Source organism: Saccopteryx bilineata, chromosome 4 (assembly GCF_036850765.1).
Source record: "Saccopteryx bilineata isolate mSacBil1 chromosome 4, mSacBil1_pri_phased_curated, whole genome shotgun sequence".
Lineage (NCBI taxonomy): Eukaryota > Metazoa > Chordata > Mammalia > Chiroptera > Emballonuridae > Saccopteryx > Saccopteryx bilineata.
Window position 1 is genome coordinate 3,343,339 of NC_089493.1, and position 15,988 is coordinate 3,359,326.

The 15,988-nt window shown below is 55.8% G+C and overlaps 1 protein-coding gene across 1 annotated transcript in view; it reads left to right on the forward strand.

Annotated features, from left to right (window-relative positions):
• LOC136335920 (uncharacterized) overlaps positions 1–13,243 on the forward strand; it is a 32,808-nt gene extending 19,565 nt beyond the window's left edge. Inside the window, exons 4-12 of the mRNA XM_066277150.1 lie at positions 2,658–2,750; positions 3,579–3,679; positions 3,785–3,874; positions 4,379–4,511; positions 7,092–7,205; positions 7,622–7,777; positions 8,194–8,318; positions 8,964–9,082; positions 11,650–13,243. Coding sequence (XP_066133247.1) covers positions 2,658–2,750; positions 3,579–3,679; positions 3,785–3,874; positions 4,379–4,511; positions 7,092–7,205; positions 7,622–7,777; positions 8,194–8,318; positions 8,964–9,039 — 888 coding nt within the window. The 3' untranslated portion in view covers positions 9,040–9,082; positions 11,650–13,243. The remainder of the gene's footprint in view (positions 1–2,657; positions 2,751–3,578; positions 3,680–3,784; positions 3,875–4,378; positions 4,512–7,091; positions 7,206–7,621; positions 7,778–8,193; positions 8,319–8,963; positions 9,083–11,649) is intronic.
• Positions 13,244–15,988: the final 2,745 nt, after the last annotated feature.

The window sequence follows — 15,988 nt, forward strand, 5'->3', positions numbered from 1 at the left end:
AGGGGAGCTAATTCTGCCCTTGACCGTGGCTGTGTGAGAAGTCCCAAAGTGCTGCAGGCGGATACAGGCTTATTGCAGATTGACCATAGGGAGACATCCCTAGATTCCTGCTGTCTTGACCAGGAGGTCCAGCGGCTCCTTGTGCACCACCAGTGAGAGCAGAGCCCGCGAGCCTTCCATGGAGAGTTAGTTGTCCCAGGATGGTGCATACAGCTCACCCGTGGCAAAGAGGACTTACGGGGACAGCACAAGCATTCCTGGCCTCAGGGCACAGATATGTCAACAGTCCTGGGAATCGTGGGAGAGAGGTTTCAGGATAGAGCAGGGGTCCCCAAACTTTTTACACAGGGGGCTAGTTCACTGTCCCTCAGACCGTTGGAGGGCCAGACTATAAAAAAGCTATGAACAAATCCCTATGCACACTGCACATTTTTTTTTTTTTTGTATTTTTGTATTTTTCTGAAGCTGGAAACGGGGAGAGACAGTCAGACAGACTCCCGCATGCGCCCGACCGGGATCCACCCGGCACGCCCACCAGGGGTGATGCTCTGCCTACCAGGGGCGATGCTCTGCCCCTCCGGGGCGTCGCTCTGCTGCGACCAGAGCCACTCTAGCGCCTGGGGCAGAGGCCAAGGAGCCATCCCCAGCACCCGGGCCATCTTTTGCTCCAATGGAGCCTTGGCTGCGGGAGGGGGAAGAGAGAGACGAGAGGAAGGAGGGGGTGGGGGGTGGAGAAGCAAATGGGCGCTTCTCCTATGTGCCCTGGCCCGGAATCGAACCCGGGTCCCCCGCATGCCAGGCCGACGCTCTACCGCTGAGCCAACCGGCCAGGGCCACATATTTTATTTTAAAGTAAAAAAACAAAACGGGAACAAATACAATATTTAAAATAAAGAACAAGTAAATTTAAATCAACAAACTGACCAGTATTTCAATGGGAACTATGCTCCTCTCACTGACCACCAATGAAAGAGGTGCCCCTTCTGGAAGTGCGGCGGGGGCAGGATAAATGGCCTCAGGGGGCCGCATGCGGCCCGTGGGCCGTAGTTTGGGGACCCCTGGGATAGAGGGAAGTTCTCTGCCCTTCTTTTTATTTTATTATTTTATTTTGTTTATTATTTTATTATTTTATTCAGTGAAAGCAGAGGAGGCATAAAGACAGACTCCCACATGCGCCCTGACTGGGATTCACCCAGCAAGCCCACTAGGAGGTGATGCTTTGGCCACCTGGGGCGTTGCTCTGTTGCTCAGCAACTGAGCTCTTCTTAGCATATGAGGCAAGGCCATGGAGTCATCCTTAGCGCCTGGGGCCAACTGGCTCTAATTGAGCCATGGCTGCAAGGGGGGAGAAAAGAGAGAGAGAGAGAAAGAGAGGGAGAGAGAGAGAGAGAGGGAGAGAGAGAGAGAGAGGGAGAGAGAGAGAGAGAGAGAGAGGGAGAGAAAGGAGAGGGGGAGGGCGGAGAAGCAGATGGGCGCTTCTTTTGTGTGCCCTGACTGGTTATTGAACCTGGGACATCCACATGCCGGGCCGACGCTCTACTGCTGAGCCAACGGGCCAGAATTGCTCTCTGTCCTTCTAAGTAACCGATGTGGAAACTGAGCTTTATGACAGTGAGATATAGAATAAGTATAGGTCTAACTGGAGTTCTCTAGTAACTGGTATACAAATGCCCCCAGCCTTTTCCTCGGCTGCCAACGAGACACAATGGCCAGACTTGGTGGCGTTGCCACGGAGCACCGGTGTCCACAGCCTCCTGTTCCTCCCCAGCTTTCCCTGAAACCGTGAGGTCGCAGTCTGGGCTGAATGAAAGAAGGCAGGGTGTACCATTCCCCGCCTGTCCACTTGCCAACCGTCAAGAGCGGAGCTGAGCTGCCCGGTGTCCGAGTAGTCAGTTCAGACACCGCTAGAATGGAAGGACAGTGTGGCCTTTCGTATCTTATTGGGTGGTGTCAGCAAGAGGCCAGAGGCGGAGTCGGAATGCTGCCCCTGCTCAGGAAGCCCGCATAAATGGTCCCTGCTGCTTTATAGGCTAGGAAAAGTGCTTAGTGCTAGGCTGTAGAGTCAAGTCCTCAGCCAAGGTCCCCCCAATAAGCCAAGCTTCAGGTGAAGGCCCTGGGCTCGGCATGCAGACCTAAGGGCAGGGGCCTGGGTCTTTGCCTACAAGTCCCCTGCTGCACTGGCCACTGCCCAGGCCTAGTGTGAGGACAGCAGCTTCCTGGTGAGCCGTCAAGGAAAGCCTTTGTCTCTGCTTGTGGGCGGGCCTGAGAGCTCACACTTAGGCTTTCCGACCAGGAGCTGAGCTCCAGTGCCCTGGGTACCCCGGCCCAGCCCAGTCAGTCTCCATAGGCCACGGTGATCTTTTGGTGCTCGGCAAAGGCCTCGTCTGTCCCAGCAGTGCATGCTTCGTGGCTGTCTGGGCACCTTCTCAGCTCGCGACTCGCACAGGGACTCCGGTGCCCGTGGGGTGGCCGGTGCTCACAGATGGTCTGAGTGAGTGGGTAACGGAGCAGCTGTCCTGTCAGGACCAAGGAGGAGGGCGGCATATCCAGAAGGGTGCTCGCTGTGTGCGCCAGCCTCCGCTGCAGAGGGGCCGGACCCCGCGGTGCCCTGGGGAGGAGCCTGGGTGTGGACGATGCTTTCGTTGTGTTCTGCATAGACAGAGTTGGAAGAGCATCTAAGGTACATCCTGACCCATGACCAGAAGTTATGGATGCAGTCTTCCCTCTCAATCTTCCTTGAAATCTCCCAGGTAAATGCAGTTGGTACCTTCCTTCTTCTTCTTTTTTAATTTAAAGAGAGGCAGGGAGAGACAGGACCACCGAGCTGTTCCTGTATGTGCCCTGCCCAGGGATAGAACCAGCACCCTGCAGTCAGCACCTTTTTATTTTCTTCCTTCTTTTCCAAGTGAGAGGAGGGAAGATAGAAAGACTCCCGTATGTGCCCCTACCAGGATGCACCTGGCAACCCCTGTCTAGGGCTGATGCTCTGCCTATCTGGGGCCATGCTTGCAACCAAGCTATTTTTAGTACCTGAGGTGGAGGCTCCACCGAGCCATCCTCAGCGCCCAAGGCTGATGCACTTGAACCAATTGAGCCATGGCTGCACGAGAGAGAGTGGGGAGGGAGAGAAAGGGAAGGGGGAAGGTTGGAGAAGCAAATACTGTGTGCCATAACTAGGAACCGAACCCAGGACTTCCACATGCCAGGGCAATGCTCTACCACTGAACCAACTGGCCAGGGCCCAGTCAGTACCTTTAAAGCCCACCCTAAGTGAGGGACCCTGGCTCCTGCCTGAATGCCTGGCCTGATGGGGGTGGGGGGGGAGTGGAAGGACTGGGATGCTGGGGGCAGAGGAAATGTGACTGCCAGTGGTGGGGCCTGGTGCCGCAGGGAGGAGACCCCACAGTGGAAGTTGGGTTCCTGGACACTTGAGCAGGGACAGTGGGTCTGAGGGAGTCAGAAAAGGGAAAGGATGGGGACAGCTGTCACAAGCATGACAATGGGGAGTCCTCCCAGTGTCCACTGGCTATGTGGCCATCCCTGGGTCTCCCTGAGGGCCCTGTCACTTTGACTGACAGTTGTTGGAAGAAACCATAAAGGCAGTGCAACACATCGGGCCACCTATCACCAGCCAGGTTCAAGCCATAGTTCTGGAAAGATATTCAGAGTTTCTGAAAAGGTAAGTGAAAAAAGGTGGCCGCTGCCCAGACAGGGAGACACGGACGGTGGGGTCCAGCTAACCCAAAGCAGAGAGCACCGGCACCGGGTCCACCTCCACGTGCAGGTACCAGTTCCAGGTTAGAGGCTTCCTCCAGAACGCGGACGCCGGGACCTTCCCCGAGCTGCACGTGCTGGAAAACTGCTGCATCCTCAGGTGTGTCTCGGCGTGTCTCAGCATGCCCTAGCACGTCCCTGGCGTGTCCCTAGCATGTCCCTGGGCGCTGTCTGGCACGGGGGGGGGGGGGCTAGGTGGTCAGGTTTCCATCCCTGTGGACAGGCCCGTGTGGGCAGGAGATTTGCTGTTATCTGTGGAGAGGGGGGGAAGAACACTGCCCCGCCCCTGTGTGAAGAGAGGCACAGGAAGTCATGGGGGACACGCCAGGTGCCAACACCGATTGCCTCTGGGGAGAGCAGTTTTTCTCTGTCCTCCTGGATGTTTAAGCCGGGCAGGTATAACACTCATCCCACAAATAAATACATTGAGGGAAAAACAAGGGTGCGGATGAAACAGACGACAGCAGCCCACAGAAATGGGTGGAATGTCTGTCCCAGGGTGCACAGAGGGGACTCTGGGGGTGGGTACACAGCTCAGGGTTTGTGGCTGGGTCTGCAGGGCTCCCAGCCAGGCCCCAAGTGTCCCTTCGGTTGTGCCCAACAGTAAAACGTGGCGGGAACTGACCCAGGTATACACGACGCCGGCTGTCTTGGGCCCAGTTGTGCAAGACATCCTGGATGCCATTGAGGGTCTCAGCCAGCGCTCCCTCCTGTCTAGATTGAGGACCCTGTGCCAGGTGACAGCTCCACCCCCAGCCCCTGTCCCTGGTGTGGGGTTCCTTCTGCTTCTGGGTTGGAGGCGCCTGTGTGTGCGTCCCTGGACTTCTGTCCAGCTCAGAAGAAACTTTGCTGAGACGAGACGTGGCACAGTGCCAGCCATGAAACGTGCCTCCAGCCCTCCCCAAGATGGAGTTTTTCTGGGGGAGGGGCAAGGTTAACTTGTCTGGCTGGGTAGGTTACCCCCCATCCTTGAGAGCACTTCCAGGGGCCACATCTGGGTCCCTCTGTGGCCTGGGCCAGACCTGCTTCATCTCTCTTCTACGTGTGAAAGCACCCAGTCTGCCAGGCCAGCTGAGGCCTGACCGTCACTCCCCCAGGCCTGACCCTTGGTCCCAGCTCTGACTGGTCCACCTTTGCCTCCCCCTGAGCTGGGGCTGCTTTCAAGACACGTGCCCAGGGCCTGACCCTGGGGCCACACTCTTGCGAGGACAACGTGGCCTCCCAGGATGTGGAAACCACAGGCAGGAGTTTCCTGTCAGGTTCAGGGTTCAGGGCCAGCTGGGGAGGGGGGACTTCATTCAGGCAGCTCTACCCAGCGACCCGTTCTCCACTGTGGGGACCGGCTTCTGAGGCAGCTGCCGCTGGCTTCTGGCTTTTCCGCAGAGAGCTGAGCACCTGGGTCAGCGAGACCTAGAGAGGCCTCCTCCCCCCAGGAGGGCACAGGCACAGCTCCAACGACCCTTGCTTGCCCCTGAGCCATGGTGGACATTGCTAATCAGCCCGAGTATTCTCCTCCCAGGGCAGGTGCAGAAGGGAGGGACCCAGAGCTCAGGGTCCAGGCAGCTACAGTTAATCGATTGGATGTAGCATTTATTTATTTATAAAAGATTTTATTCATTGATTTTTTTTTTTTTGACAGAGACTGAGGGAGAGTCAGAGAGATGGACAGATAGGGACAGACAGACAGGAAGGGAGAGAAATGAGAAGCATTAACTCATAGTTGCAGCACCTTAGTTGTTCATTGACTGCTTTCTCATATGTGCCTTGACTGGGAAACTCCAACAGAGCAAGTGACCCCTTGCTGAAGCCGGCGACCTTAGGCTCAAGCTAATGACCTTGGGTTTCAAGCCAGCAACCTTTGGGCTCAAGCCAGTGACTGTGGGGTCATGTCTATGATCCCATGCTCAAGCCAGTGACCCCGTGGTCAAGCTGGTGAGCCTGCACTCAAGTCGGCGACCTCGGGGTCTCGAACCTGGGTCGGTCCTCTGTGTCCCAGTCCGATGCTCTATCCACTGCGCCACTGCCTGGTCAGGCTACATTGATTTTTAGGGATAGAGAAAGAAAGGGGAGGCAGGAGGAGGAAGCATCAACTATAGTTGTTTCTATAGGTGCCCTGACCAGGCAAGCCTGGGGTTTCAAACTGATGACCTCAGCGTTCCAGGTCCATGCTTCATCCATTGCGCCACCACAGGCCAGGCAGCATTTATTTTTTAAATGTTTTTTTTTTTTTTTAATTTTTGAATGTATTTAATGATTTTTAGAGTGAGAGGAAAGGAAAAAGAGTAACATGGGTGTGTTGTTCCACTTATTTATGCATCCATTGGTTGATTCTTGCATGTGCCCTCACCAAGGATCAAAGCTGCAACCTTATCGTACCGGGATGATGCTCAACCAACTGAGCTACTTGGCCAGGGCACATCACACTTTTTTTTTCTTTTCTGTATTTTTCTGAAGTGAGAGGCTGGGCAGAGAGAAAGACTCCCGCATGTGCCTGACTGGGATCCACCCAACATGCCCACCAGGGGGCGATGCTCTGCCCATCTGGGGCCATTGCTCCGTTGCAACCAGAGCTGTTCTAGTGCCTGAGGCAGAGGCCATGGAGCCATCCTCAGCGCCTGGGCCAACTTTGCTCCAGTGGAGCCTTGGCTGCGGGAGGGGAAGAGAGAGACGGAGAAAGGAGAGAGGGGACAAGTGGAGAAGCAGATGGGTGCTTCTCCTGTGTGCCCTGGCCGGGAATTGAACCTGGGACTTCCACATGCCGGGCCCGATGCTCTACCGCTGAGCCAGCTGGCCAGGGCCTTACTCTATAGAAGATGCCGACCAGGCTGCATCGTGTTGGAGGAGAGGACTTGCTCAGGTCCCTGAGCTGAACACTGAGCAGGCTCTACGGCTGTTCCTGCCTCCCTGCCCATCCACTGCTCCGGCATTCACTGAGAACTGAGCAGGCTGTGATGGCATTGCAAGGCTGGGGTGTCCAGCCATGCTCCCCCCACTCTGTGATCTTCGGGGAGCAAGCATCATGGGGGATCTGGTGCCATGCCACAGCCCTTGGGACCAAGGGAGAGGGCTTGGGGAGGAGCTCCAGTCAAGGGCTGCACTTTGAACCCCGGGGGCTCCTGGGAGTTGGCCAGAGGAGGGCAGACAGAGCCATGGGGCCGATGGTGGTGATCCCTGTGTGGGCCCTTCTGGTTCAGGACCGTGTGCCCAGAGGGGAGCGGGAGGGGCCACAGGGCTGGTGGGGACAGTGGGAGAGAGCCGGATGGATCCCAGCCAGCCTGTGGGCCCAGGCTGCAGTGACATCGGCCCTCTTGTCCTAGAGTCTGCTGAGGGGTCACTTTGGGGAGAAGCAGAAGGACCTGGTCCAAGCTCTGCAGCTGCTGTGGCAGAGGCTGGACCACTGCTTCAACATGAAGCCCACTCCCTTCTACGCGGTAGGAGGGAGCAGAGGGTGGGCTGGTTCCTGGGGGTCAGCTCTGCCTGGTGGCTGGCCCCTGCGATCTGACATCTCCCAGTGTGGGCTGGGCCTCAGAGGGGTGTGGGAACCAGCTGGCCAATAGCGAGGCTCAGAGCCAGAGATGGCCCCTGTGGTCACTCTGGCCGTCTGTGCTGTACCGAGGGGGAGGTGGACTCAGGGAGGTACGTGACTTGCTGGAGGTCATTCCCAGTAGCTGAGACAGGCCACCCTTGAGGCACATTGTTTAGAGGCTTCTACAAGGTGGGGGGGGGGGTTGTATAACCTCCTGCCCCCACTCCTCCCATCCCCAGGGGTGCGGGGCTGAGGCCTGAAGGACAGCGTCCTGGGACATCTTTCACGTGGTCTCTCCATCTTCTTGTCTTTTCGGGGCAGAGCCTTCTGAAACTTCTGTACGCAGTGGTCTTTGGAGAGTACGTTCAGGCCCTGGCTGCCCATCTCAGGACACTGACCCCTGGGACGTGGGGGCACCTGCAGGATCAGGTGGATGCAGACACCTGGAAGCTGTACAGTGCCTTCCAGCAGTGTGGGGTGAGCTGTGACCCCTTGGGTGGGCGGGGGTGGGGGCGGGCTCCATTCCCCTTTCCAGCTCCCACCTTGCTCCTTGCCCTTGCCCCTCGGGATGTGCCAGCTTTACCCGATCACATTCAGGCCTGCCAGTGTGGACCTCCAATCCAGCGCAAGGGTAGGAGAGGGGGCACCTGCTTTCACTCCATGCTAAGGAGAAGGTGGAGAGGTCAGGAGCTGGGGAGGAGGCAGGGCGCAGGCCAGGACAGCTTTGGGGCGCCCAGAAGGCAACAGGAGGCCGGCACACCAGCTCTGACCAGCAGGACCCCACACCTCCCCGCAGCGCTGGCCCAGGGGCCTGTGGGGGGGGGGCTGGATAAGGTGGACTGGGTCCTCCTGGGGAGACGAGGCCCAGGCTCACCCCCAGCTGCTCCCTGCAGGGCTCTGGCCTGGTCGACCTGCAGGAGCACATCCGGGAAATCTTCCAGCTCCAGGAGAGGAAGGCCACAGAGACTGTGGACAGCTGGCTGGCCTCCTTCGGTGACAGGTTTCCTGATTTGCTGAGGTACCAGGCAGGATGAGGGGCAGGTTAGGGAGGGGAGAGGTGGGGTGGTGCCAGTGGCCAGGTGGGACAGGGCGTCATGGAGAGCACAGACCACCAGGGATTATGGGTCAGTCACTGCCAGGAACTAGGAAACCTGGGTTGCAGTCACATGGCTCCATGCCCCCCATTCCCAGATAGGAAAACTGAGGCCAGGGAGGGGCAAGGACTTGCCCAGGGTCGCTGGCAGGACAGTAAAGGCAATGCAAGACCACCACCCGCTGGGGGTGGGGGAAAAGGCTGGTCTGCCTACCCTCTGCTGCCAGGCTGATGGGGCAGGACCCTGGAGTGCTTCCGTCCTGACCCCTTCCCACAGTTCCCAGGGATCCCTGACCCCTTCCCACAGTTCCCGGGGATCCCTGGCAGGCTGCCTAGGGACCCCAGGGAGGATTGGGGGGGGACTTGGGAAACTTCCTGGTGTCCCAGCTGCCCTGGAAGCTACTGCCCTAGACCTCATTTGTGTGCACTCCTGGGTACACAGACCCAGACACACCCTGAAGTTCACAGGGGCACAGACCTGGTGCTCAGAGGTGCACAGAGGCACCTGGGGCTCGTGGGCTCACAGATGTGGGGCTCACAAGTGCACATAAGCTTTCTCCATCTCCCAAGCAGGCAGGAGAAGTCACATAGCTCCTTGGGCTTGGAGGAGACTGAGCCCAAGTGGAGTGGCTGTCACTGCTGCTGATTGCCCAGTTCCAGACAAGGTGACCAAGGGTCTGAGGCTCCAGGTACTCCTCCAGGAGAGGTGGTGGGCAGGCTACCACCCTGGTGGGTGACTCGGGCAGGGACTTGGGGGACTCAGCGTGGCTTCAGTTGCTTTAAAGTGGACACTGCTTCGCTGGCCTGGGGGACAGGACCTGTGCTCTCGGCCAGCGCTTCTCAAACACTTTGTTCTCAGGACCCCTTTACTCTTAATGATTGGACTAAAGAGCTATAGCTTCTGGGTTCTACCTGCTGAGAGAAATCCCATATTGAAAATTAAAACAGCCCTGGCTGGTTGGCTCAGCGGTAGAGTGTTGGCCTGGCGTGCGGGGGACCCGGGTTTGATTCCCGGCCAGGGCACACAGGAGAAGCGCCCATTTGCTTCTCCACCCCCCACCCCCCTCCTTCCTCTCTGTCTCTCTCTTCCCCTCCTGCAGTTGAGGCTCCATTGGAGCAAAGATGGCCCGGGCGCTGGGGATGGCTCCTTGGCCTCTGCCCCAGGCGCTAGAGTGGCTCTGGTCTCGGCAGAGCGACGCCCCAGAGGGGCAGAGCGTCGCCCCCTGGTGGGCAGAGCGTCAGCCCCTGGTGGGTGTGCCAGGTGGATCCTGGTCGGGCGCATGCGGGAGTCTGTCTGACTATCTCTCCCTGTTTCCAGCTTCAGAAATAAAAAAAAAAAAGAAAGAAAAAAGAAAATTAAAACAGATATTTATTAATTCCTTTATAATATTTATTCATTAAAATCATTGTAATTCATTAAGATGGAAAATTAGTATTTATTAAATAATTATAAGGAAATGATAATATATATTATTAATATATGAATAAATAAGTTTGAAAAAATAAATTAGTATTCAGATAAATCACTATTAATTTCAAAATATTAATTTATTTTGCCTGACCAAGTGGTGGAGCAGTGGATAGAGTGTCGGACTGGGATGCAGAGGACCCAGGTTCGAGACCCCGAGGTCGCTAGCTTGAGTGCAGGCTCATCTGGTTTGAGCAAAACTCACCAGCTTGGACCCACGGTCGCTGGCTTGAGCAAGGCATTACTCGGTCTGCTGTAGCCCCACGGTCAAGGCACATATGAGAAAGCAATCAGCCTGACCAGGCAGTGGCGCAGCGGATAGAATGTCAGACTGGGATGTGGAGGACCCAGGTTCGAGACCCCGAGCTCTCCAGCTTGAGTGCAGGCTCATCTGGCGTGAGCAAAAAAGCTCACCAGCTTGAACCCAAGGTCACTGGCTCAAGCAAGGGGTTACTCGGTCTGCTGTAGCCCCATGGTCAAGGCACATATGAGAAAGCAATCAATGAACAACTAAGGTGTCACAACGAAAAACTAATGATTGATGCTTCTCATTTCTCTCCGTTCTTGTCTGTCCCTGTCTGTCCCTCTCTCTGACTCTCTCTCTGTCTCTGTAGAAAACAAAACAACAACAAAATATTAATTTATTTTAAAATAACACTCAGTGTGGCTCTCTCTCTCTCTCTCTCTCTCTCTCATCCTCTGGAGCATACCCCTGCTCTGCCCTCCCTTTATCCCCCCCCCCCCCCAAGCATGTGACCTTTGCTTTTCTCTCTCCTAAACTCCAAGGACCGTTCTTTGGCTCTTATAAACTTGTTTCCTGAAGCCTACGTAGCCCAGCTGGCTCACTTCTGCCTCTGTGACTTTCTAAGTAAACTTGCTTTTATAAATTTGAAAACAGCAACAAGAAAAATAACGATAATGTATACTGTGTTAACATTAATCATTAATTTTAAATGAAAAAAAAAAAAGCATTCAGCCAAAACAACATCATAGCACAACAGACTGAACATCGAATCAGATCTGAGCACCTACCCTTGTCCTACTAAGCCAAAGCTATTTGCAAAACTGCGCCATCATGACACCCACATTGCCAAGTGTGTGCTTATCGTGTCAGAAAGTGCTGGTTGTGGGAACACAGCCCCGGCAGCTGCTGGCAGAGGCTGGAGGGGACTGGGCTGGACGGAGTGGCCTTCTGTTTGTGGGACTTGGCCCCTTCGTCTGTCTGTCTGTCTGTCTGGGAAACAGAGGAGGGGACTGTGGTTGTCAGGTCACTCCCAGTCTCATCAGCTCTGCCTCCTCCCCGACAACCTTTTGAAATGTTCCCAACTGCCACCACTTTTACACATGAGGAGACTGAGGCTCAGAGGGGAGAAGGTCTCCTTCAGAGTCACCCTGCTCTCTAGTGTTGGTGTGGGGACAAACCCAGGACTGTCCTGTCCCCTCAGCCTCCCCACAAGTCTTCAGTTGTCTCTTGTGCTATAAGTAGTGCTCTGTAGGGTGCCCCCAAATCCACCAGAGGGCGCCAAAAGCCCAGGCTTCAGGCTGCAGCCCCTCCTCCCACCCCACCCCCTAACAAGGACTGAGCGCCCTCCCTCCTTCCGCCAGCTCCTCCCCAGTTTGGCCCCAGTCCCGGCATCAGAGAACTCAAAGCTCAGGTCCGGTGGGCTCTGGGCCCCCCTGACAGCCCCAGATAACAGTATGGAGTGGAGTTAGGTCAGGGGAGGGGGTTGTGAGACCCTGAGGATGTGGCCCCTTTACTGTCCCTAAACCTTCTGCAAACCCTTGCAGCACTCCCAGCGGCTGACCTTGGAGTTCCCGGGCTGCCTTAGGCATTCCAACGCTCTCCTAAATTAAATAGGAAAACTGAAAATTTTTACCTGTGTATTCTGCCCATCTTTGACGAGAGAAAATGTTCACATGTGCAGGAGTGCTTATGGACGTTCTGGATTTACGTTCACGTTGTATGTGATCTGATAGAAGCATGACTGATGGTTGGATCCCGATCTCCTGGAAACCAACAAAAACCAAAACAGAGGGTGCCAGGCAAGACAGCAGTCCTCAGCACCGGGGGACTGGCTCTGTGTCTTGGCTGTTTCTCTCCTCCTCCACAGAGGTTTGGGTCTTTACTTTCACAAGGATATGGGAAAAAGCGGAGGCTCAGCCCTCCACTGATGGCACATGGTGGCTGGGCCCTGAACAAGGGTCTCAGGCCTCTACCTGGCCAGCCTGGCACTCCAAAGTAGATCATTACCTTCTGCATCAAAAATTCTTTCTTCTTCCTAAGAGGCTCAGACTCATCAAACTGCAGTCTCTGGTGGGGGGCAGAGGCTGGTTTCTGAGTAGGCACTGGGCTGTGTGGGGACAGAGTCTTGTTCCCCAGTCCTGAGACCCTGGACTATGGGGCGGCCACCCCTGACCTCTATCCTGTCCTTCGGACTCCCCCTGCCTGCCCTGGAGGCTGCTCTGAGTCCAGGGACCCATCCCTATGGATCATAAGACTTTTTTTTTTTTTCTGAAGTGAGAAGCAGGGAAGTAGAGAGAAAGACTCCCACATGCACCCGACCAGGATCCTCCCGGCATGCCCACCAGGGAGCGATGCTCTGCCCATCTGGGGCCGTTGCTCCCTTGCAACTGAAGCCATTCAAGAGCCTGAGTCAAAGGCCATGGAGCCATCCTCAGCGCTTGGGCCAACTCCACTCCAGTGGAGCCTTGGCTGTGGGAGGGGAAGAGAGAGACAGAGAGGAAGGAGAGGGGGAAGGGTGGAGAAGCAGATGGGCACTTTTCCTGTGTGCCCTGGCCGGGAATCGAACCTGGGACTTCCACATGCTGGGCCGATGCTTTAGCGCTGAGCCAGCTGGCCAGGGTGGTTCATAAGACTTGATCCAAGAAAACTCAAGTTCCCAAAGTGGGAAAAGATGCAGCGTGGGGGGCACTTGTAGGCAGAGAGGAAATGCCCCCACAGGCTGCAGGGAAGGAGGGCAGGGTCCTTCTGGGCTTCTAGGGAAAGTGTCCTCACACTGTCTTTCCAGTGGTGTCCCCAGGCCATGACCTCTTCCTACTTCATTGTCCTCAATCACTTTCTCCCTAAACAATGGTCTCCTTCCATTGCTTCAATCCGATCTGGATTAGACCAATCACCAGCCAGAAGGAGGCTCATTTGCCACAATAAAGTTTTACCGACCTGCATGGTGTTTATCCAAACAGTGCTTGTAAGTGTTGCAGTTGGAGTCACTATTTCACTTGTAGCTGTTTCCTTCTGAATGCTGGGCTAGTTAGGGTGTAACTGATTCCCCAAATGGCAAACACCTCCAGTACTTGTAATTCTTTTATGTTCCTCAACAAAATATTTGCTTTAATTACAGTAGTGAAATGTGATTTTGTATCTGTCAAATCTAATAAAACATTGTACTTTATTATTTTTATTCCATTTTTGTTTTTAATTGACTTTTATTGTTTTTTGGGTTTTTTTTTTAAACAAAAGTATCAATTTGTCAAGTTAGGGGGGAAAAAGAGAGGGCTTCCTGGCAGATAGTTGTAGAAGCCCGTCGGGAGCAGGATGCGGCGCACAGGTGGGGAGGGAAAGCCCAGAGTCCCTGACCTGGGGCTGCTGAAAATCTTTAGGAGATTTCCTGGAGATTGTAGACACTGGGAATCCTGTCTGGGGGCTAAAAGGGGGATGGATAGCAAACATTCGTTTTTCTTTCCTCCCAGCAAGGGTGGGCACCTCTTGGAGTGGGGTTGAGCCTCCCCGGGGCACAGTCTCACAGATACCAACCAACACACCTGTGTAAGCCAGCGATTACTATTTAGTTATATATATATATCTCCTGGCTAATTTTTTGGGCATCATTTCACTCCGTTTAGCATTTCAGGCAGCACATAGAGACAGTGACTTCCCTGTGGGAAGTCAAGCAGGGCATTCTCCTCACAGACACTCATCGCAAATCGCCGCAGGCTAAAGTTGGTCCAAGCTTCCTGATGAAAACAACTAAAGGGCTGGATAAAATATTTTTGAAAATCTTAAGGTCCTGGCCAGTGGCTCAGTGGATAAGAGTGTTGGCCTGGCGTATAGATATCCTGGGTTTGGTTCCCAGTCAGGGCACACAAGAGAAGCAACCATCGGCTTCTCCCCACCTCCCTCTCCCCCTTCTCTTCCTCTTCCCCTCCTGTAGCCAGTGACTCCATTGGTTGGAGTGTGGCCCTGGGTGCTGAGGATAGATCCATTGGAGTGCATCAGCCTCAGGTGCTAAAAATAGCTCAGTACTAGAGCATTGTCCCAAGATAGAGTTGCTGGGTGGATCCTGGTTGGGGACATGCGGGAGTCTGCCTATCTCCCCTCCTCTCGCCTAAAAAAAATCATAAAAGCACTGACTAGCTGCAGAGATATTAAGGAACTGTTGAGTCAACACCGAACTGGAGAAAGTAACAAACCCAAGGCAAGTTTAGCTACTACAGTTAAAACAGAGATCTTGAGTTCTCTCATTTAGTAAATTTAGAAGCATTTTCAAATGTCTGATGTTCAGCCACAGCTGCCTCCACCTGCACCCACTCCTGAGCCACCCACGCCAGCTGTAGCCTGTGACCTCCAGGGCTGGCCCGGCCCCCAAGGCCCCTCCAACTCCCGGGGTGCTCTCCCCTGCCGGCCAGGCGTGGCCACGAAGGAGACACTGGTATCTGAGCGCAGAGCACCGAGGACGTGGGCGGTGCAGGGACTGGCCTGAGCCTCCTGGCACCTTCAGGACGGGTCCCCGCCTCTGAGTGGCGCCCACACACCCTGCCAAGCTTGTGCCCTGCATCCTCTGCAGCTCCTGGGAACCCGCCCGTCGGAGCGGCCCCGGGGACACGGGTCACGTGGGGCGGCAGCGGGGAAGGGAGGAACACGCGCGGACGTGGCGGGGGCGCCTCCCTTCCGGCGGCGAAGGAAACGGGCTGCGCTGCAGCCGCTAGTCGGGAGGAAGGGCAGAGGCCCGGGCCGGTGCGGGGGACGCCGGAGGCTGGGCAGACCCCACCCCCGCGCTCACGCGGGCCAAGCCCGCCCCGACTCCACCCCGCCCGGCCTGGGGCCCAGGGGCGCGGCGTGCTGAGTTGCATCCGCTAGAGGGTCCCCACGCCCGGACTTGGTCGCAGACCCTGGGCCACCGGGTGAAGAGAGTGGCCCAGAAGGTCGGCCAAGCGGGGCGGGTGTCCAGGGCGCCCCCTGCCTCGCGCCCCCGCTGGCGCTGCGCCCGGTCCCCTCCCCGCTCCAGTCCCAGAAGGAGTCGGATGTGCAAAGGGTCCCTGTGGGCGGCCTGGCCTCCGGGACGTCTGCCTTGTGCGAGGCTCTTAATTATTGCTGATTAACTGACGGGTTGAACAAGGGAAGTCACGCCGGGAATTACTTCGGGCTCTTTCACTGGGTCTGGGATTTCCGGGAACGACGGCTTCCCACCACCCTGCGCCGTTTCCTCCCGCACCTTCGCGCCGGGGCAGCCAGCACCTTCCAAGGGCAGGTCCATGGGGCTCTGAGGAATCAGTTTCCTCTCTGAAAACCCACCTCCCTGAGAGCCCCTGGGGGCCGGGGGCGGCTGATGCACTACTCTTTCACCAGGCACCCCTCCACCTTCAAAAGGGGCCCACCCGGCACCATGGCGAAGGCTCACCACTCCTTGGTGAACATCTGTGAAAAAAACAACAACAAAAAAACTCCAGGTCCACAAACACAAGACAATCCACACTTGGGTGTAGAGTTGGATAGGACTTCCTCAAGCAAGTCACCAGGATCCAAGTAGCTCCTGTCTGTTCTCCCCTGCACCTATTTCATTGGAAGCAACTGTAGCAGAAAACTGGATATTTTGTCCTGAGTTGAGGTGTTTTGAATACACGTGTAGTGCAAAGGGGCAGCGATGAGAACTTTTTTCAGCTGACTTGCTAGAGAAACGTGGGCTCTGGGGGAATGACTGCAGGGAAGGCGGGAAGGCGGGAAGCGTGGGCAGGGTGTGTGTGTGTGTGTGTGTGTGTGTGTGTGTACCAGCTCAGCCAGACTCCCCCAGCAGAGACCCAGGGGTGTGTGTGTGTGTGTGTGTGTGTGTGTACCAGCTCAGCCAGACTCCCCCAGCAGAGACCCAGGGGTGTGTGTGTGTGTGTGTGT